The following is a 23,256-nucleotide window of genomic DNA, read 5'->3' on the forward strand; positions in this document are numbered from 1 at the left end:
TCATGTGTGATTTGAAAATCAGATCAGTTTGTGTTCAGTGGAAGAGGGCCGAGGTGTGTCTCTCTGCACAGTGTATTGTGACTTACTGCTGAGTCATCCTGGCTGGACGAGGCTTGTGGCTGATTCATCGCTCTCTGCATGGAGCTGCTGATCACCATTTTAGCATTATTAGGGCATGGCACACAGCACTGATCGCCCAGCCTCACCCTGCACAGCCATTGACTTTCTGCCAAGTCATCCCAGGTAGACAAGAGGCTCTGTGGACATTCCATCCCTCTCTACACCTGTATAAACGAGTGTGTGGGAGGTTACAAAAATGCACAATTCATTCCTGCTAACGGAACTTATAACCAAAGTTCATACAGGCGGTTCTCTACTTGCAAACAGGTTCAGCTCCAGGAGATTGTAAGTTGAATTGTCTGTAAATTGAGTCATGATGAAATGCGGAGAAATTATTTACTTTCGGACAACTCTGGATTTGGACATATAGTCCCCGGTTCAAATCCCAGCCAGGGCACTATCTGCACTGAGTTTGTATGTTCTCCCCGTGTCTGTGTGGGTTTCTTCCGGGCACTCCGGTTTCCTCCTACATCACAAAAACACAGTTAATTGGTGTCCCCCTAAACTGGCCCTACAGTATGATAGACATATGACTATAGTAGGGATTAGATTGTGAGCTTTCTCTGAAAGACAGTTAAGTGACAAGACCATATACTCTGTACAGTGCTGAAGAAGATGTTGGCACTATATAAATACAAATTAATAATTAATGCTATAAACTATCTTTTTTGGTTGTAATCAATGTGCTTTTAAAAAGTTTTCAACTATTTACAACAGTTTATACAATGCTGTAACATTTAACAAATAAAATATGTAATATAAAAACAGTATTTTATATTTTGTATAGGAAGACAACTTTGTTTGTATCTCTAAAACATAATTCAAGTCGTTTGTAAGTCAGGGCCGAGGCAGAGGTGAGAGAGGCTCCAGCCTCGGGGCGCACAACTCACTCAGCTATCATTCCCCTATTGTGGTTGAAGCAGAGAGAAATAAGAAAAGGAGATACATGGTAGTGACTGCAAGCCAGATAACTAGAGATTAAGGTGTTAGAGGCCCTGGGGCACCTCTTACTGAAAGCAATCAGTGTGTGACGGCTGGAGTGGCAGGGATATGGGGGCGCACTTTGGTGTCTCAGCTGTGGGTGCTGGAGGACCTTGCCCTGGCTCTGTTCTAAGTAGAGGACTGCCTGTATATACAATGTGCAGGATATATAAGTTATGAAAGCTGGAGATACAAAAGATGCAGCTGTGATCCTAGAGAAGATATTTCTCTGCACGTTTGACTTTTTTGCTTGCATGTTTGTTGTTTTTCTGTCATTACCCTCCATTCATTTATTTGTCTTTTCTCTGTTCTCACGTCTCTCTTTCATCTCTTGCCTTCCCATTCTTTCCTCCCCCTCTCCCTGTTCATCCCACCCTGTGGTCACACCTCTGTCAGCTGAGCCATAAGTGAGTGTCCACTGATAGGAGACTGTTCATTTCACAGAAGGACCTCTGGCTACACAGATTGGTAAGTCATCCTAAGTCTGTAGTGACCTTTGAGAGTAATAACATGTTCATAGTGGGGGCTGATGAAGGTCAGGGGGGAGATAATTGGGGTCTTAAAGTGGACCTGAACGCAGAACTTCCTCTCTGCACTAAAATATAAGCAACAGCATAATAACCTTTAATGAAAAACATTTATTGGTTACAGCTGATACCAACCCTGCAATAAATCTGCAGTGTGTCTACTTCCTGCCTTCATGGAAGTAGACATAGGGATAACATCCTGTTTACAAATTAGCTGCTCTTTTGAGGCAGCCAGCTGACACAGCTGAGAGATCAAATTACTTTTGTGATGAGTCACAGATGAGGAGGAATTAGACAGGCTAAACTCTCTAAATACATACAGGGTGCATTTTTCTATGTTTTCCTTCTGTCTTTTGCAAGAGTTCAGGTCCACTTTAAGATCTTAAGTTATCTAGACTGTTCCCTAGGAGACTGGAGTAAAAAGGGAGAAGTTGCCCAGGGCAACCAATTACAATCCTTATTTCTTTTAATAGATGTAAAGTAATTGGAGATTTGGGGCAACTGCTTCTCCACATTTCTTTTCCCCGTATTGATAAATTAGCCCCTCACTCAGAGACCATCCACCTACATATTTAACCTACGACATGTGAGACTACTAACTGATATGAGACTACCTACCTATCAGCTTTTCCTGTTATCCCACCTTCTCTGACACTGGAGACCAGCCAGTCTTGTGCTACTTGAGGGCACCTATCAGTCCCATGTCATTTCAGACAACCCATCTATCTGCTCTGTGTCATTTGAGACCATGGGAAAGAAAGGCACATACTCTGTCAGGGATCTTGGGGATGGAATAAAAGGTGTTGTTTGCAGCGTATCCTGCTGGCTGGTGCCCGGATTTCTATTTGCTCTTCTCTTCACCACGTCATTTGAGACCACCAGCCTACCTGTCCTGTGTCCCCATTAATCACTTACCTTTACATTGTCTGTATAGAGAATACACGTACCTCTTCTGTGTCTCCTAAAGGTGGCCAGTAATTTTTTAAATATCTGTTCAATTTAAGAATTGCAATAAATTTTTCTGACTGATTGTCACATTTCAAAAATCTGACCAATGTACCACACACCTATGTTAAATTTTTCCCCAATTATGATAAAAATGATTGGATACTCTGACAAAATTTTAATCTTTAGAAAGATTGAAGAAAAATATCTGGCATTCCGGATCGATAAAAATCGAAGAAAATGAGAATTCCGATCTGATTTTTCAGTCGAATGAAAAAAAAAAAGCTTTAGAATTTTTCGGGAGATCCAATCGGTTTTATCGAATTACCGTAAAATCAGATCATTTTATTTTATTGTATCGTGTGTGGCCAATTTTTTTTTTCGATCAAGAAATTCGAACGATTATCCCGTTTTTTCGAGAAAAATCAGATCGGACATGCTGGAAAAATCTTTATATTCGATCTAACAGAATAATCGAACTAAATTATCTAATCTAAAAAAAATGAAAAATTGTACTATGTATGGCCACCATTAGACTTCTGGTCTGTGTAACCATTGAACATGCACATTATTGCCTTGGTTCAATATTATGGCAGGAGATAAGTGGTGTGAGGTTAGCTGTATGAAATTGGTAGGAAGCTGGTATGATGTGCTGTCAGTTAAAAAAATAATTCATACTACCTACCTGCTACCTCTATGACAGGAAGTAAATTGGGGTTGCAAGGTGCTTTCTGTGGTCCAAGATAAGTAGGTCCTTTGTTGCGTTCTCTATAACAGGAGGTAGGTATATGCTGTAAAGGTCTTTCTACAACAGAAGGAAGGCATGACCTTTAGGCCCCGTTCACACTGCACGCGTTTCCAGCCGCGTTTTGGAAACGCGTGCAGGTGGCCGACACGCACGACATCAGACATTGCATAGAGTGCAATGTCTGATGTTCACACTGCATGCGTTCCGGACCTGTGCGGTCCGGGAACGCATGCTGCACGCATTTTTTGTAAAAACGCATGGCTGTCCCATTCACTTTTCAGTGATGGGATCAGCCACGCAACGCATACGAACGCGGATGGCGTGCGTTCGTACGCGTTGCGGTCCGCATGCGTTGCGGTCTGCGTTCTGCAGTCTGAACGGGGCCTTAAAGTGATCCCAAGGTGAGCTTTATATGAAGACTGACACATTTATTTCCTTTTAAGCAATACCAGTTTCCTGGCTGTCCTGCTAATCCTCTGCCTCTAATACTTTCAGCCATAGAACCTGAACAAGCATAAAGCAGATCCAGTGTTTCTGACATTATTGTCACATCTGATAATATTAGCTGCATGCTTGTTTCTGGTGTGATTCAGACACTACTGCAGCCAAATAGATCAGCAGGACTGTCAGGCAACTGGTTTTGTTTAAAAGGAAACAAATATGGCAGCCACCATATCACTCTCTTCACTGGTTCACTTTAAAGACCACCTGGACTGAGAACGATCTAGAGGCTGCCATATTTACCGGTATTTCTTTTAACCACCCTGGCGTTCTATTAAGATCGCCAGGGCGGCTGCGGGAGGGTTTTTTTTAAATTAAAAAAAAACTATTTCATGCAGCCAACTGAAAGTTGGCTGCATGAAAGCCCACTAGAGGGCGCTCCGGAGGCGTTCTTCCGATCGCCTCCGGCGCCCAGAATAAACAAGGAAGGCCGCAATGAGCGGCCTTCCTTGTTTTGCTTACATCGTCGCCATAGCGACGAGCGGAGTAACGTCATGGACGTCAGCCGACGTCCTGACGTCAGCCGCCTCCGATCCAGCCCTTAGCGCTGGCCGGAACTTTTTGTTCCGGCTACGCTGGGCTCAGGCGGCTGGGGGGACCCTCTTTCGCCGCTGCTCGTGGCGGATCGCCGCAGAGCGGCGGCGATCAGGCAGCACACGCGGCTGGCAAAGTGCCGGCTGCGTGTGCTGCTCTTTATTTGAAGAAAATCGGCCCAGCAGGGCCTGAGCGGCAGCCTCCGGCGGTGATGGACGAGCTGAGCTCGTCCATACCGCCCGGCTGGTTAAAACAATACCAGTTGCCTGGCTTTCCTGCTGATCATCAATACTTTTAGCCATAGACCCTGAACAAGCATGCATATCAGATGTTTCTGACTGAAGTCTGACTTGATTAGCCGCATGCTTGTTTCAGGTCTGTGATTAAGACACTACTGATGTCAGAAAGATCAGCAGGACAGCCAGGCAAATGGTACAGTTTAAAAGGAAATAATTATGGCTGCGTCCATATCCCTCTCACTTCCGGTGTACTTTAAGGTGTCCTCTATCACAGTATGTAGTGTTATCCATGACAAGGAGTATATAGGCTGTGTGAGGTGCTCTCTATGACAGGTGGTAGGATGGTAGTGTGAAGTCTATGGCAATGTAGAGAAGGTAGGTGGCGTGAGGTATTCTCTATGACTGAAGTTAGGTTTGTAGTATAACAGAGAGAGCAGTAAGTGGTATAAGGTGTTTCCTATGATAGGAGATAAGTAGGTGGTAAGTCTCCCTCAGATAAATAGCTTGTAGGCATTTGATATGTGCTCGGTGTTTGGGAACGTATGCTATCCCCAGCATGAGAAGTGGCTGGGCTGCAGGAGATGTCTATATTGCATAGTGCTGAGCTCAGTCAGCAGTTAACAAAACTTTAAGTAGGTCACTGTGTATTTCGATAATCCCTCCTGGAATGTCAGCTGCTCTTGAAACCCCTCTGGCCCTTACTGGCCCCTTACAGAGAAATGCCAACCTACTGCCCGGTCTGTGTCCTTCTGCGACCCCGGACGCCACACATTGTTGCATGTACAATATTAGCTTCTGTATGCCCGCTATCATACAGATGTCTTGGAGGAAATGTGGAAACTGCATGTTCAAAGTGTTACTGCTGGTCCAGCTTCCAAACTGTGGTCCAGCTTCTTCTCACCACTGTCCATCCTGCTGTTTCTTCTCATCTTCCAACCCATCTTCTCCTTATTCTCCATTTTGATGTTTCTTCTCTCTACTCCATTCTGCCATCTCCTCTCATCACCTTTCAGCCTCCTGTGTATCTCCACCATCTTCTCATCCATGTTCACTCTGTTATATCTCCTCATAACCTTCCTCCTCGGTTTGTCCTTTCATTACCATACCTTATTCCTTTGTTGGTGCGTCTTCTCACTACCTTCCTTACTGGTGCCTTTGTGATGTCTTATGTTACAACTCATTTTGCAATATTTTTTTTCACCTTCTTAGTTGGGTCTCTCTTTACCATCTTCTTTGAAGTGGCCACCTGTATGTTGTTCCATGTACAAGATCATCTTCTGTTTGTCATATAATGAACCAATGCAGATGGCTTTGGAGAAATGTCGGAAAACTGCATGTTTAAATTTATTACTGTTTCTATTCCTTCCATCCTGCTGTCTCTTTCCACCACTCTGCATCCTGGTGTCCTCCTATCATAACCTTCAAACTTGCCGTTTCCTCTCTTCATCTTCCATCCTGCTGTCAGTGATGACTACTTTCCAAGCTTCTGTTTCTTCTTCATTGTACATCTTTTTTTCAACATGTCTTGGTGCACTCACATTGCTTCCTGGAACCTCTTCTTAGCTCCTTCCTTCCTTCCTAGAGACTCTTCTCACTACCTTTTTTTCCTGGAGAAGCATCTCACCACCTTCCTTCCTGGTGCCTCTAGTATTCACATTTCTTCCTGGAGCCTCTTCTTACCAATTTCCTTCCTGGAGCCTCTTCTTACCACCTTCCTTCCTGGAGACTTCTCACTACCCTTCTTCCTGGCGACTCTTCTTACCACCTTCCTTCCTGTAACCTCTTCTTACTACGTTTCTTCCTGTAGCCTCTACTTACCACCTTCCTTCCTGGAGCCTCTTCTCACCACCTTCCTTCCTGGAGACTCTTCTCACCACCTTCCTTCCTGGTGCCTCTTCTTACCACATTCCTTCCTGTAGCCTTTTCTTACCACCTTCCTTCCTAGAGCCTTTTCTTACCACCTTCCTTCCTTTAACCTCTTCTTACCACCTTCCTTCCTTTAACCTCTTCTTACCACCTTCCTTCCCGTAGCCTCTTCTTACCACATTCCTTCCTGTAGCCTTTTCTTACCACCTTCCTTCCTGGAGCCTTTTCTTACCACCTTCCTTCCTGTAGCCTTTTCTTACCACCTTCCTTCTTGCAGCCTCTTCTTACCACCTTCCTTCTTGCAGCCTCTTCTTACCACCTTCCTTTCTTGCAGCCTCTTCTTACCACATTCCTTCTTGCAGCCTCTTCTTACCACATTCCTTCTTGCAGCCTCTTCTTACCACATTCCTTCTTGCAGCCTCTTCTTACCACATTCCTTCTTGCAGCCTCTTCTTACCACATTCCTTCTTGCAGCCTCTTCTTACCACATTCCTTCTTGCAGCCTCTTATTACCACCTTCCTTTCTTGACCCACTTCTTACCACCTTCCTTCCTGGACCCACTTCTTACCACCTTCCTTCCTGGAGCCTCTTCTTACCACCTTCCATTCTTGTATTTCCTTGCTGTTTTCTGCCCTGTGGTCTTTCTCACCATTTTCTGTTTTGGTCTGTCTACTCACTACCTTTATTCTTGATGTATTTTCTGAGGCCCTTTCATAATAAATCTTTCCATTCTGTTTCTGTTTTGCATCTCTCAGTGAACAGCAAAACTGATATTTCCTTCAGGTTACAGTGATAGAACCAAATGTTCAGTCCATTAACTCAAATTCTCAAATACCTATTACCTGTGATCCTCATTCCACTGTCTGCCTATCACATGAAGGATCCAGTTAAAGCTTCTAACCTTAAGGTCTCTCTAATGCAACCCACAATGCATTGCTGCACTAATCCTAAAGTAACATCACAAACTTAACCTCAGCTCCAGAAAAAAAATCTCCTCTTGCATGCTGGTGTCACCTTCTCTATTGTCTTCATTTAGTACTTCTCTGAAATTTATTTTCTCCTTTGACACTCTCTTCCACAATGCATTCAGCTCTTTCCATCCTTCAAAATCTTCAAATGCAACCTTAAAGGGATACTGCAGGGGGGTCGGGGGAAAATGAGTTGAACTTACCCGGGGCTTCTAATGGTCCCCCGCAGACATTCTGTGTTGGGGCAGCCACTCACCGATGCTCCGGCCCCGCCTCCAGTTCACTTCTGGAATTTCTGACTTTAAAGTCAGAAAACCACTGCGCCTGCGTTGCCATGTCCTCACTCCCGCTGATGTCACCAGGAGTGTACTGCGCAGACACAGACCATACTGGGCCTGCGCTGTGCGCTCTTGGTGACATCAGCGGGATCGAGGACACGGCAACGCAGGCGCAGTGGTTTTCAGACTTTAAAGTCTGAAATTCCAGAAGTGAACCGGAGGCGGGGCCGGAGCATCGGTGAGTGGCTGCGCCAACACAGGATGTCTGCGGGGGACCGTTAGAAGCCCCGGGTAAGTTCAACTCATTTTCCCCTGACCCCCTACAGTATCCCTTTAAAACAGCAGGGACAGCCATACTATCCCAGGGAAAACACACATATAACAAATATATAAGTAGTTCTACTTACATATGTATTGTACTTTTCACATTTTGATTTCAGTAATTTTTATATATTATACTAGTGACCTTAGTCCGTTTAAAAACGGGCTAGTTCTGTCACTGCGCATGTGCGTGCCTGCACCCGCCCGCCGCACACACGCCCCTGCCCCTTCTGGCCCCTTCCTCCCCTGCAAGCCTTCAGTGTCTCTGCGTCCCTGCCCATGCGCAGTGCAAAAAAAGCACTGACACACGGACAAAGCAGGATGCAGGGACACTTGCAAATTATATATAGAGATAAAGAGAAAATTATTGCAGGCATTTTCCATCTTTTCTTCCTCTTACTGAAGGCAATCCTGATGTCATTTCCTCCCATACTCTTTTGTTTCTCATAGAAACTGCACTATCCTATCTAGCTTGCTTTTTAAAGACATGTGAGCAAAGCATATATCATATTTCAGCAGCTTCTGCAGAGGGGTGAGGTGTATTTCCCTTCTCAGCCTCGTGTCACACTGAACTGCTCCCAGCCAATCAGTGAGAAGCAGGAATGTGGGAGGGGAGATAACAAGCTTCCCTCTCCTTGCACCAGAATAGAGCCAGGCTGACTGAGATAAGATTAATTACAGCAGAAACATTTATGAATATATTGGAATGCTTGCAATGGATGGTCATGTTGTAATGTTGTAGACTACATAATAAACACAGAGCAATGGGTAAATGAAATTTGATCTTGTGACTGACAATCCCGCTTTAAAGCCCACCTCTTCAGACAAGCATATAGTTTGACCTAGGACATCCATCTGTTAAGATGGTCTCTTGTAATCCACTTTTAGTTAAACAGGACAACACTATGTTTCCCTAGTCCGTATCACTGTAATTGTAAAGTATCATGGAAGATGTTAATTCTGTAGTAGTAGTAGTAATAATAATAATCAGAGCATGAAAACCAGCAACATAATCATGTACATGTACAGAGTTAATGATGGCATTAAGTTGTACAAATTAATATACCAAAGAGGGACATTGTGGAGGACAGCAGGGATTAGGGCTTAGTAGAGGAAGGGAAGGACGTAACACTAGAGGAAGCTCCTCTAGAAGCTATAAAGTATAATATATGTTGTGTCTAACTGTATAGATCACTGGATTTCTATCTTAAGTCTCTCTCTTCTCATGATCAAAATGAAGAGTTCTTTGTTTTACATTTCACAGACAGAAGAATAATTTGTTCCTCTGAATTAAGAAAATCTGATCTGTAAATGCTGAACTCTGTCAGTCATCATCCTCATAGAAAGAACCATGACACCTAAAGACAAGATGTAGCGGTATTCTGTTCAGCATCAATAGCCTTTTCCCCAGCAGAAGATAACCACGTGAACTGGTCTTTGTACTCATCTATGGACAAAGACATCCAGAAAGAGTCCACACTAAAACCTGACAACCGCATCCTAATAGTCGCAGACAAATGCGGTATGGTTTACTCCAGTGACGTCCTACCAGACAAGAATAATTCTAATAAAATATCAATGAGAATTATGACCTCAAAATGCTCTAATGAATTAAAGTGATTGAAACTTTATGTATTAAACTTCAGATCTGTGGAAACTGGAATTTACTAGACATTGGGCCTGATCTTGCTGGATGATGGCCCTGGTTCTCCATATTCTCTCCTGCTTGTTTGGCTTGGGCTCTTGGGTTGCCATCAATGGAGTGTGGGTAGAGTTGCCTCTCTTGGTGCCTCACACACCTGAGGGTTGGGAACTGCCTTCTTATCTATCACTTCTCATACAATTTGCCAATATTGGACCCCTGGCAGTCACGCTAACTCATAAGTTTCGTCCAGGATGTCTCCAAGAGGGTCCTATCATATTTGTGCTGCTAGTAGTGGGAGTTGTATCCTGTTTGCTCCTGGCCTTTTTGTGGCAAGAAACAAGCTGGGTGGCAGGGGCAGTAAGAAGTACTTCCCTTCTGTCTCTTATCTTCTTCCTGTCATTGGTGGATTGCACTTCATCTGTCACCTTTCTTCCATACATGACCCGTCTCAGGCCCGACTACCTGATCTCATATTTCATTGGAGAGGGGCTAAGCGGTTTGATGCCTGCACTTTTGGCGCTCGCTCAAGGTGTTGGGGTGGTGAACTGTGATCCAATGAACATCACAGAGCCTAATGGGTCCTTTATCCCAGGAAACCTTACGGCTGTATACCAGCCAGCCCGGTTTCCAGCTTGGGGCTTCTTTTTATTTCTGTCGGGTATGATGGTTATTTGTCTGATTTCCTTCGCCATCCTTCACATGATGCGAGATACACTGAGCCACAGACAGCAGGAGGAGGGACAGAACAGGAGAGGACAACAGGAGGAGCCTTGGGAACAAGTGGTGGAGCAGCGACCAATGATGGGCAAGGAGGACACCAATGTGGAAGTCACAGCAGAGAAGAAAAATTGCAGAAGATACTCCATGTGTGAGAAGATATTCATCTTCTTGGTCCTGGCCTGGGTGAATGCGCTGACAAATGCTGTCCTGCCTGCAGTACAAACTTACTCTTGTATGCCATTTGGAGGACGTGTCTACCATCTAGCTGCCACTCTTGCGGCTATTGCAAACCCCGTGGCTTGTGGCGTAGCCATGTATCTGCCAAACAGGTAAGAAAAAGTGCGTACTAACCTGAGAATTGTAGACAGTCACACGATGTAACGCTACAGTCATAATTGAAGAGTCCCTGGTAAACAGATGAGACCACGATCAATGCAAAAGAATGAATGTTCGCTGTTCTCACCTATAAGAGGCATGTCCCTCAAGAGGTTGCTGCTAACAGTTACAGCTACTAAGTTGCTAAGCAACTGCTACTAATGTCATCCAATACAGCTACTAAAAGCTACGGCACATAACCACAACTACTTGCTGCTGGCTGGTATGTCATTGTTCCTAGCCACTACACTGGATAACATTAGTAGCAGCTGTGTAGCACCTTTGCAGCTTCCACCCGCAGCAGCAACTAAAGGTGCGTACACACATTCCATTTTGATTGGGAGTGACATAGCATTAGGGCATGCAGAGGTAGCAACTGCGCCAGATCCCTGGACCAGAGGGACCAACTATGGTCCCTCCTTCAACCGCTTTTTTAGCTTTTTATTGGTGCTATGCTGGTAATGATCACTTCTTTATGTGCTTTAATTAGTTGTAACCTCCCCAGCTTATACCTCTCTGACACTGCAGCTGTCTCCTCCCCTGCTTACACCTCTCTGACACTGCAGCTGTCTCCTTCCCTGCTTATACCTCGCTTACACTGCAGCTGTCTCCTCCCCTGCTTACACCTCTCTGACACTGCAGCTGTCTCCTCCCCTGCTTATACCTCGCTTACACTGCAGCTGTCTCCTCCCCTGCTTACACCTCTCTGACACTGCAGCTGTCTCCTCCCCCGCTTACACCTCTCTGACACTGCAGCTGTCTCCTCCCCTGCTTACACCTCTCTGACACTGCAGCTGTCTCCTCCCCTGCTTACACCTCTCTGACACTGCAGCTGTCTCCTCCCCTGCTTACACCTCTCTGACACTGCAGATGTCCTTAGCAGGTTTTGGTGCTCCATATCAGTTGTTGTGTACAGAGCGCTTTAGGGGGTTCAATGTAAAACTCACAAGGGGACACAGAGCTCCTAAGCTCCGCTACTATTGATTGGTCAATTTTAACACTTTCATGTATATGAGGGCTGACAGATTTTGAATAATATAAGCAGATTTTGTACATAAGCTCTTATTCTAAATGTAAGTGGTAAAATTGGCCAATTTTAATTGGAGGTGTGTTCTCTCCCTTCCCCTGTCTTTTGTATGACATGACCCTAGTCTCTAATTTGCTCAGACCACTGAAAAAGCTGTCACATGGTCAAAACTGCAGTAAAATACAGTGAGGCCCAGACCATGACAGAAAGATGCCCAATAAAGTATTATTGCAGGCATACAAAGAGTAAACAACCTACCTTTGTTAGGTATACCTGTAATGATGATGGAAGTTACAGAAGCACAATTGTGATGTTATCAATGTGCATAATTAGAATGGAACCTGTGAAAGATTCTTACCTTCCCTACATCCGCACCCTTTCTTCCTGGACCCAAAAATCCTCTCGCTCATTGTAGTTTTATCATACAAACCACACTGGTCCTTTCTATCATCAGTAGTTTTCCTTCATTTTAAGATTTGAAAAGAATAAATACATCAATTTAAATGATGGGAATAACGTTTAGAGTCAATTAAACACATTTTTCAGTAGAAAATGCATATATTTACATAGATCTTGTACATCAGTTATTTAAGTGGGACAGATGAGGGAGAAAGAGGGACAAGGGGATTTGGTTCCCAAAGAGAGACTGTCCCTCTGAAAAACACAGTTGGGGGTTTTGGGAAAGGTGAATTCAGTGGACAAAGGAAATGAATCACTATCATTATGATCTTGTTTCACTTTTTGTCGGCCAGTGCAAAGCTTGGTGGAGAGGAGTGAAACTACATTTTTATAAGCAACAGGTCCTGAAAGAGGAATAAAAGGGTAGTTAGTTCTGGAGCTGCAATTAATACTGAAATCCAAATTAATTACTAGTTGTCTGAGACTGTTGGATAAATATGGAGAAAAAAAGGGGACTAAAGACAGAGCCTGGAGGCCTAAATGCGTAAATGTGGAGGAGCTGCGGTTCAAATGCAATACAAAACAAAACTTAAAAAAAAAAGAATGAGATCCTTTGTACCTGAATAGGAGTTGAACAAGGAAAATAATAAGATTTCCTGTTTTTTAGGAATTGTGTCCAAGAGAGGCGGTCAATGCTAGGTTATTTTGGCTCTTGGCACTGATACTTGGCCTGATGAAGTTAGTGGTGTATGCTCACGAAACATGTTGCCCCAATGCAATTAAATTTCAGTTCATACTGTATCTGTCATCCTTGAGGTAACACATCCAAATCTTGATTTAGGATTTTAATGAATTTAATTTTTCTTGGGTGCCCCCTCCCCCTACTGTGTCTATTAACCGCCTGCAGAGGGCAGCCTTCTGCCAGCTGTTCCTGCTGACAGGTTCCAGCCTATTTTTTCACTTAGATTGCAACTAAAGTACAATAGTGGACCCTGTACTCAAGGGTTATTCTCCCACAAGCTATTTTGGTTGGTTGCGTATCATAGCAACCTAATTTTTTTGTACCCTTTTTAATTACTCCCAGTCTCCAACTGATGGAAAATGCTACACCATTTGAGCTCCCATTGTGTCTGTGTTTGATTTTTCTTAAAGGAATCCTAAGATGAACTACGTGTCAGGTTTTAACTTAACTGGGGCTTCCTCCACTGGAGAAAGGCCAGAGCAAGTATAAAACCTGAGCTGTAGTTCATCTCAGGTACACTTTAAGGTTTACCCACCAGTTTGGCCACCAGTGAAATGGTCATTAAACAATTACATTGTCCTGCAAGTCTGGTCTATATTTATTTTTTTTTTAAAAATCAAATTATTGAATGGGAAGAGTTTGCAATTGTTGCCCAAGTCATACAGGACCATAAGAATGGCCGCAGAAAAGTCACCAGAGAAATGAATGTGTGACAAAAACTAAATTCTTATTACAGTTGAACATACAGTATTACACTCTGAGCATTGCTCTATTGCTGATCAGTGTGGTCATCAGTGATACTGCAGGCTGGAGCTTCCCATACAACCATATGCTCTTGAACAGAGTAACAAAGCAGCTGGGAATGACCCAAACCACTATTGCATCCAGTTTCCACGACCGTCACATAATATTGTGGCAGGAAGTTTTGAATATGGATGATACCATTTGGACTTACTCTTTTTTTTTTCCCTTTTTTTTTTTTTTTTAAGTCAAAAGCCTTCTTGAGACTCAGAGACACAGGATGAGACTGAAGGTCTTAGACTGAAAAAAACTTCTCTTTGAACCTGTTTACTTATCCAGTAAATGGTAACTTCCTCATTCAAAACTTTCTGCCTTAACTGATAGCTCACACAATTCTTTACGCTTATCAATAGTTGTCCCCATACTTTTTATTGTACATGTAACTTCCTGAACAGAACTTGAGGTCCAGCCACTCTGGAATCTGGCTGGCCAATTTGCAAAGTGGCAGAGTATTTCAGCCAATATGCAAATCATTTTTACTTTTTCAGCAAAAACGCAAACGCAAAAATGACAAGGCCCAGCCGGCGAAGTACTGAAGGCTTTCCTGGAGCAGAATTTGCATTCCTCCTCCCCCTCCACTCTGTGTCCACCCCCTCCGCATGTAACCTCTGTTCCCCCTTCAGTTTCAGTGTCCTCTCACTTCTGTACCCCTCCGGTTTCGGTTTCCAGTCTGCACCTCTGCTCCTCCACTCCAAGTCCTCCCCTGGTCTCCATGGCCATCTCTTATCCCGCACACTGCACTGCACGTCCAGGTTTTGGCTGGTCCCTCCACACCATTTCTTCTATTATCTGTACTCACCGCTATCGCTGTAGTTTGCTCGCTGCCACTTCAGGAAAGTCTTCTTTGGGACTTGGCCGGCTGGATACCATTATTTTGTGAGGATTGCAACTCACTTTTGTGACTATTCATTACCCACAATTCTGTAATTCTATTCCTGAGCTAACGATACTACACCACTTGGCTCCTGGTTTCCTTCATTTCACAAGCTCTGGAATTTCCTACCACTAGAGGAATTGGCAGAACCTGACCCACATCTACACTTTCTATGAGGCATTGTATGAAGAATTGGTGCAATAAAGAAACTGGCTACAGATAAACTTGTTTTCCTGATTACTTCTACATCCTTGATATATACAAATGATTGGATGAAAAAGTGTGGTGGCTCAACAGAAGGATATATATATATATATATATATATATATATATATATATATATATATATATATATATATATATATATATACACTGAAGCTTACATTTGTTCATCTCCCGAGTATTATATGAAATAGGAGGATATGAAACTTAGGAACATTATGGATAACCACTGAGCTACTAAGTTCCTGTCATTCTCTTGCAGGTCTCTGAGAATTGTGGGCGGACTTTCAGTAATTGGTTCTGGCATTGGCTGTTACATAATGGGCATGGCTGTGCTGAGTCCATGTCCGCCTCTTGTCTATGGAAGCGCTGGAGGAGCACTCATGGTATGTATCCTGTACATAGTGGACCTCATTTACTAAGGTTCTCCAAGGCTGGACAACACTGAAAAACAGTAGAAAAATGAAATGATCTAGCAAACCTGGCCTAGACTTATTAAACATTGTCTGCAGTATGTTTGGAAGCCTCACCCAGGTCATAGCAAGCTACAGAGATGATTGCTAAAAGTTTAATGAAATAGCAGTCAGGACATTAATACTAATTATTACTAATATACACCAATAGTCATTGGGGGATCTAGGGGTTCCCTTGATATTAAGGGGGCATCTAGTCATCCCTTAAGCTACTGGGGAAAGGGGGGGGGGAGGAAGCCTATGGTCCATAACTTTGGATGCGGTTGCTTTTGGACAGGAGGGAGGCCCTGCCGCCTCTCACTCCCAGGGTACCCGCAATCTTATGGGTTTGTATATTTCAGGTGGCAGAACCCTATGCTTTTGGGTTCTGGATTCCCTGTGGTATATCAGCCTTCATGGACAACAAGGAGTTAAAAGTGCTTGGGAGGAGGGACCCCACGCTGTCTATTTTAGAAATGTGTACTTACTCTAAATTTCTAAAGTTTCACTAGATGATTTTTTAAAACAATCTATTATAGACTGAAGCATGGGGATACAAAGAAGCTAAAAAACACAAACATTTCCATCCCCCCTTCCCCTAATTATTTACACATCTTCCCACCAAAAAGTTAACATACATTTTTTTAAAAACTAGATTCCTTTTTCGAACATGTTTATGACATTTCCCAAATATGGCCTTATTTGCATAGCAAATGTAGTCAGTGGCAGTGCCATGGACTTTAATACACAAAAGTTAAAATAGCAGCTGTTAGGGACAAAAATTACAACTCAGAAAGCCAACTTCCAATAAGAAGTTGGCTGTGTTTGAATTCCTTTACCATTACTAATGACTAGGTTGTATATCTGAAGGGAAACAGTGTGCTCAGAAGGAACTGATCATGCAGAAAAGGTGGAGGAATTTATTTATTAAAAAAAATCTTTAAAAGAAATGGCTGAATACTGATGGTCTGGAGTCTGTATGAGTAGATACTGATGGCGGAAAGCAAAGAATGTCAGTTGATCATTGCGTAGCGTTATGACCCACCATATATGAATGACACTGAGAAAGTATAATTACTACAGAAGACATTAAATGGGATAGTGAAACTAATCATTCTAGTAAAAGTTTATGATTTTTATGAGCACTAGAAGACAATTGCTTGGTGCAAGTGATAGCTGAGCCAGCAAGGGAAATATTCTGTTAGAAATCATCACTGCAAATAGGCCAGATAATCTATCAAATGTGCATTTTGAGAAACACTTGGGGAATAATGCTCACAATATGGTAACATTTGTAACCAATTAACCATTTCAGCCCGCGGGGATTTTTCACCTTATGCATCGGAGCAATTTTCACCTCCCATTCATTTGCTAATAACTTTATCACTACTTATCACAATTTATTGATCTATATCTTGTTTTTTTCCGCCACTAATTAGGCTTTCTGTGGGTGGTACATTTTGCTAAGAGCCACTTTACCGTAAATGCATTTTAACAGGATTAATAAGAAAAAAATTGAAAAAATTCATTATTTCTCAGTTTTCGGCCATTATAGCTTTACAATAATCCACGCTACCATAATTAAAACCTATCTATTTTAGTTGTCCGTATGTCTTGGTAATTACACCATTTAAATTTTGTCCCTATCACAATGTATGGCGCCAATATTTTATTTGAAAATAAAGGTGCATTGTTTCCGTTTTGCGTCCATCACTATTTACAAGCTTATAATTTTAAAAATGTTTGTAGTATACCCCCTTCAAATGCATATTTTAAAAGTTCAGACCCTTAGGTAACTATTTGTCTTTTTTTTTTTTTTTATTTATTTATTTTTTTTTACCATTAAAAATTTCATTTGGGTAATATTTTGGTGGGACATAAACAGTTAATTTTTAATGTTGTAAAATGTCTTTATTGTAATGTAAAAAATGTGCAGATGTAGTTTTACTATTTGGCCACAAGATGGCCACCTTCGTTTTTAGTTTCCCTCCTTGTACTTCTCGCTAAGCGGAAGTACAAGGGGGATGCGGAAATCTGTCCGGGCAGAAGAGCCGAAGACTCACAGGTGAGCGCTTCGGTTTTTCTGCGGGGGAAAGGGATCGGTGATCGGGAACCATGTTGCCTTTCACTGATCCCAGGGCTACCGGGGGACACAGCGGGGATGCGGGAGCACGCCCGAGCGCGGGAGCGCTGCAGAGCTGCCGCCCGGACGTAAGCTTCACGTCCGGGCGGCGGAAATGGTTAAATAAACAGTTCAGGGATTAACTAAATCTGAAAACTTGGCTCTCCAACTGTTAAGGAACTACAAGTCCCACAATGCATTGCAGGAGTTTGACAGTCATGATTCATAAAGGGAAATGCATTGTGGGACTTGTATTTCCTTAACTTGTAGTTCTCCATGTTTGCAGATCACTGGTCTAAGGACATCAAAAGTAAGCAGTAAACTGAATGAGTATTGGCAGTATGTAACCCATTTATGGGAAGATTCTAGGTATACATATACATATAAATGTCTTGATTAGTTATAATAATAACAAGGTGTTTAAGGCTCTGACGTATGAAGGGGCTGAATCTGCATTGAAGAAATATAAAGAAGAATATAAAAAGTAAATCAGACTGGCAAAACTGGTAGCTAAAAACAGGTTGCTAGGATTGATATTAAGTTGAATCCAAAAGGTTTTTTAACGTGAAGATTCAAAAAAGAAAGACAGAGAATATGTGACTTCTTAACATTGGGGCACAGATGTTGGTACTGGAAAACTGAACTAAAGACGAGATATAAAATTAATGCTTTTTTTTTGTCATTACGAGGAAGACACCTTTGTTTTGTGTATTAACAATAAATGTATAATACTCTTAAAAAGACTTAAAAAGGGAGAGTAAGACTTCACCTGACCTTACTTTCAGGAAGAATGGAGATTTATAAAATCAGTCTATCTCAGTTTGGTGGTTGGGTTTTATATTTCATATAATATCCTCTTTTATAGAGAAAGACCAATCCGTGAGGATTTGTTAAAGGACAACTGTAGTAAGAGGTTTATGGAGGCTGCCATGTTTATTATCTTTTAAACAATACCAGTTGCCTGGCAGCCCTGCAGTAGTGTTTAAATAACACAAGAAATAAGCATGTGGCTAATCTTGTCAGATTTGACAATAATGTCAAAAACACCTGATCTGCTGGGTCCTTGTTCAGCGTCTATTGCTAAAAGTATTAGAGGCAGGTGATCAGCAGGACAGCCAGGCAACTGGTATTGCTTAAAAGGAAATAAATATGGCAGCCTCCATATCCCTCTCATTACAGTTGTCCTTTAATATTTATTATCATGGACCATAACTTTACATGATTCAACTTGGTTTGGGTGGTACTCATAGCATTGTTGTGTCTTCACAGGTCGTGTCCTGGGTGCTGTTTGTTGGGATCCTCTCCTATGTGAAGGTGATTATTGGAGTCATTCTGCGGGACGAAGGACACAGCGCCCTTGTGTGGTGTGGAGCTGTAGTGCAGTTGGGCTCCATGCTGGGGGCTCTTACCATGTTTCCTTTGGTCAATATCTATTCTGTCTTCCAGTCTGGAGACCCATGTGGGCACAACTGTGCTCAGTGACACCACAGGAATTCCTCCACCACCAGCAGAGTGGCTGAGCGACACAGTCCTGACAGGAAGAGAATACTGACGCGGGATAATAGGACACGTTATAAAGAGAGGAACGAAAATAGGGTGCAATGGATGGTGTAATAGGAAGCATTTCATGCAGTAAGGAGAGGAGTTGCATATATAATCAATGGGATCATCTGGAATAATAGGACATGCAAATACAACGTAACGGGCAGATGTATAGGAAGTAACAGCAGGCATTATAAAGTGTAATATGGGAGTTGAAAGGCTTTTTCGATTCTTGATGGTTACTCGTAACCTCCAAGTAGCTATAAGATGAGAGGCACCAGGAGCCCAATGGTGCCGTATTGTAGGATGAGTTGGTATATGTAAAAGTTTTAGAAATATACTCACAAAGGTGGGTTGTAATAACTTGCAACCACTGTCAGAGCTTGCGGGAATATAACTGTCCACGCTCGGTTTTCCAGGTCTGACGAAGCAGATGCTGGTTGGTCGCGATAGTTGTGCGGACTGCAGGGTCCTCCTGACTATAAACCCCTAAGGGTATGGACTATGCTAAAAAGACTGGTGGAGGCGCCCTTGATGATAGACAACAACTAAAGCTACTATATACAGTAGGTGAGAAGTGTCATGTCTTACCTTCTCAAAAGGACAAACCATTAATTAATAGAAAAAGTATTTTTTCATCCACAATTTACAACATGTTTCACGGGTCTCGCCCTGCTTCATCAGGATTTTTATCATGTTTTTATTATAGGCACTTTTATTGACCTGATGAAGCGGGCCGAGACCCATGAAACGTGTTGTCTATTGTGGATGAATAAACACTTTTTCCATTAATTATTGGTTTGTAAATACACTTCTCAACTATATATTAGCATTATTTGTTGTCTATCATCAAGGGCTCCTCCACCAGTGTTTTTAGCATAATATGGGAGTTATAGGTCATGATGTAAGGAGCAGCATAGAGTAACTGGAGAATTTACATTAATAGGGAATGGATGTTACAGTGACAATGAATGGAGTGATGGAGAGAATTGAATAATAAGAATGATGGGAGGAGTTATGGGTCATAATGTAAGTATTAGTAATTGCAGCTAGAATTATTCTAGTGAATTCCAAGATGTTGCAAATTCTAAAGGAACCGGAATTTGCAGGAAGCTAATCAGATTTGACAACTGTCGATGAACCCCTTGCAAAATTCTAGTTCAGCCCCTGCAAACTTGGGTCAATGTTGGGTTTCATCAAATTTTATCATCATGACTGGGAAGGAATGGAATGTAGTACTTGTAGTGTTTCAGATTTAAGGGAGGAGTTACATGGACAATGGGAGGGGTTACAGGGTCAATAGATGGAGTGACAGAACAATGGGAGGCGTTGCGCTGACAATGGATGGAGTGACAGAATAATGGGAGGAGTTACAGTGGCAATGGATGGAGTGATAGAATAATGGGAGGAGTTACAGGGACAATGGATGGAGTGACAGAGCAATGGGAGGAGTTACAGTGGCAATAGATGGAGTGGCAGAATAATGGGAGGGGTTAGAGGAACAATGAATGGATTGACAGAATAACTGGACAAGTTACAGGGAAGTATGAATGGAGTAACATAAGACCAGAATACAGAGTAATTGGAGGAGTTACAGGGAATTAGGGATAAAATAATAGGAGAAGCTATACAGAATCCTAGGAGGAGTTCCAGGAAGACATTAACTGAGAAGGTGTACGGAGAAACAGGAGGGGCTACAGGGGCAGATTTCTGGAAAGGCCACAACGGCCTGGGCCTTAGGGGCTACTGCTTAAAGAGGAACTCCAGTGAAAATAATGTAATAAAAAAAGTGCTTAATTTTTACAATAATTATGTATAAATGATTTAGTCAGTGTTTGCCCATTGTAAAATATTTTAAATCCCTAATTTACATTCTGACATTTATTACATTATGACATTTTTACTGTTGGCAGGTGATGTAGCTGCTGCATGCTTTTTTGGCAGTTGGAAACCGCTGTAAACAGCTATTTCCCACAATGCAACAAGGTTCCCAGACATGAAACTGCCAGGAGTACCACGGTCCTCAGAGTTTCTTGTGGGAGGGGTTTCACCACAATATCAGTCATACAGCGCCCTCTGATGGTCTGTTTGTACAAAGGAATAGATTTCTCATGTAAAAGGGGGTATCAGCTACTGATTGGGATAAAGTTCAATTCTTGGTCGGAGTTTCTCTTTAAGAGGGTGGCTAGACACAGAAGAGGGGTTGCTGCATACGGAAGAAAAAGCTATGAATGGAATAGTGAAGCTGACAATGGGAAGCAACGCATGGAAGAGGGAAACTTCTGCTCAAGGAAACTTTACATATAAGAGAAGGGCTGCTGTACTTGGATGTTACACATGGAAACGTGGCTGTACATGGAAGGGGAGTAAGACAAAAGTTGGCCTGCAGCAGAGAAAGTGTGAATCCGGCCTCGTTCACAAGAACAAGAATGGACTAACAGAAAAAATAACAAATAATGTGAGGAGTTGCAGGAAAACAAACAGTCATATAAGGTATACAAATATTTGGAGGGGTTCTGAGTGGAGTAATAAAAGAATGGGAGATGCAAGGAAATATGAGCAGAACAATAAGAGAGGGTATACAGAATAATGGGAGGATATGTGGGGACACATAGACCAATAAAACACTATATACATAATAATGGGAGGAGATGCAGGGACACATGCATAGACCAATAAGAGAAGGTATACATAATAATGGGAGGAGATGCAGGGACACATGCATAGACCAATAAGAGAAGGTATACAGAATAATGGGAAGAGATGCAGGGACAAATGCACAGACCAATAAGAGACAATATACAGAATAATGGGAGGAGATGCAGGGACACATAGACCAATAAGAGAAAGTATACAGGATAATGGGAGGAGATGCAGGGACACATAGACCAATAAGAGAAAGTATACAGGATAATGGGAGCAGATGCAGGGACAAATGCACAGACCAATAAGAGACAATATACAGAGAAATGGGAGAAGATGCAGGGACACAGACCAATAAGAGACAGTATAGAGAATAATGGGAGAAGATGCAGGGACACATAGACCAATAAGAAATGATACCAAATAATGGGAGGAGATGCAAGGACACATAGACCAATAAGAAATGATATACAAAATAATGGGAGGAGATGCAGGGACACATAGACCAATAAGAGAAAGCAAACAGAATAATGGGAGGAGAGGCTGGGACACACAGACTAATAAGATAAGATATACAGAATAATGGGAGGAGAGGCAGGGACACATGCACAGACCAATAAACAAAGCCATACAGAATAATGGGAGGAATATAATGTAAGGGGTTATTGCCAAGACTCATTTATCATTTTTCTTTAGCAAGTTTTTGATACTCACTGTTCTTTGATCTCTTTACACCAAGTTGAGGATACTGAAAACCACCTACTTTTGCTTCTTTCCCTGTGAATATTGTCACCTATTCATTCAAAGTAAACATAACCCTGAATTGTGCTTTATGAAAAGTAGCAATATATTTACAAATAAAACTGCATTTTTTGTTCTCTGCAATCATTCAGTTCTTCCTATAAAGTAAATAAAATGTGCCATACACTGGCGAACTCAGGGGGCTATTCCGGGTGTCTGGAACCTCCCCCCTGCACTGAGTTGTGTATTCAGCCAAGGAAGCACGCATAATATAAACAGCCTCATTCTCCCTCCCTTCTTACTTCTGGTGCCTCCCTCCAGCTAATAGAATGAGAGAGGCAGCCGAGCTTCCCTCACAACCCTCACAAGAAGATGCAGCCTACAGTGAGAGAATGTTGAGTGCAGGCAAGCTGGTAAATATGTACAGCATGATGCAGAGCTTGCCTGGACTCAGGGTCTGTGGGCAAACATCTGTCTGGTCTCTCCCCATTGTTATAATGACTGCATGTGTGGATAAGGTGTGGATAACAAGCTGAAAAGTTTTTGACAGTCCCTAGACTCCAGGAGGGCTTCTTTCTGACTTGTGTGAGAGACTGACAGGGACAGGAGTCCGATTACAGGCAAGTAGCCTGTGTGATGTGGGACTTCAATACAGATAAGTTCTCTGCTCCATCTCCGGGGCTATTCTCAATTTCTCCACTCCTCTCTCTGGGCTAGTGCAACGCCAAAATGACAATAGCAATCGCTAGCAATTTGTGAGTGTGATTTTGTGAAGTGATTTTCAGAGCGATTTTTGAATGAATTGCTCAAAAACATGCTACATGCAGTATACCTGCGATTTTGAAAAAATCACAACGCTGCTGTGGGAACACCCACATAGGGTAACATTAGCCAAGCGCTTTTCAAATCACTGTTGATTTGA

General features: G+C 42.5%; 1 protein-coding gene across 1 annotated transcript; it reads left to right on the top strand.

Annotated features, from left to right (window-relative positions):
• Positions 1–1,502: 1,502 nt before the first annotated feature.
• LOC137519117 (riboflavin transporter 2-like) lies at positions 1,503–22,478 on the top strand. Its single transcript, XM_068237868.1, has 4 exons — positions 1,503–1,569; positions 9,294–10,723; positions 15,097–15,220; positions 18,678–22,478. Exons 2-4 carry the CDS (start codon positions 9,723–9,725, stop codon positions 18,888–18,890), a joined length of 1,338 nt encoding a protein of 445 aa, XP_068093969.1. The 5' UTR covers positions 1,503–1,569; positions 9,294–9,722; the 3' UTR covers positions 18,891–22,478.
• The last annotated feature ends 778 nt before the right edge of the window (positions 22,479–23,256 follow it).

This window comes from Hyperolius riggenbachi, chromosome 5 (assembly GCF_040937935.1).
Source record: "Hyperolius riggenbachi isolate aHypRig1 chromosome 5, aHypRig1.pri, whole genome shotgun sequence".
Classification (NCBI taxonomy): Eukaryota; Metazoa; Chordata; class Amphibia; order Anura; family Hyperoliidae; genus Hyperolius; species Hyperolius riggenbachi.

Bases quoted from the DNA above. Each gene is read 5' to 3' on its own strand.
- LOC137519117 (XM_068237868.1), top strand. From the start codon at position 9,723: ATGATGGCCCTGGTTCTCCATATTCTCTCCTGCTTGTTTGGCTTGGGC. The intron at 10,724-15,096 runs GTAAGAAAAAGT...ATTCTCTTGCAG, and splicing joins GCCATGTATCTGCCAAACAG to GTCTCTGAGAATTGTGGGCG. The intron at 15,221-18,677 runs GTATGTATCCTG...GTGTCTTCACAG, and splicing joins GCGCTGGAGGAGCACTCATG to GTCGTGTCCTGGGTGCTGTT.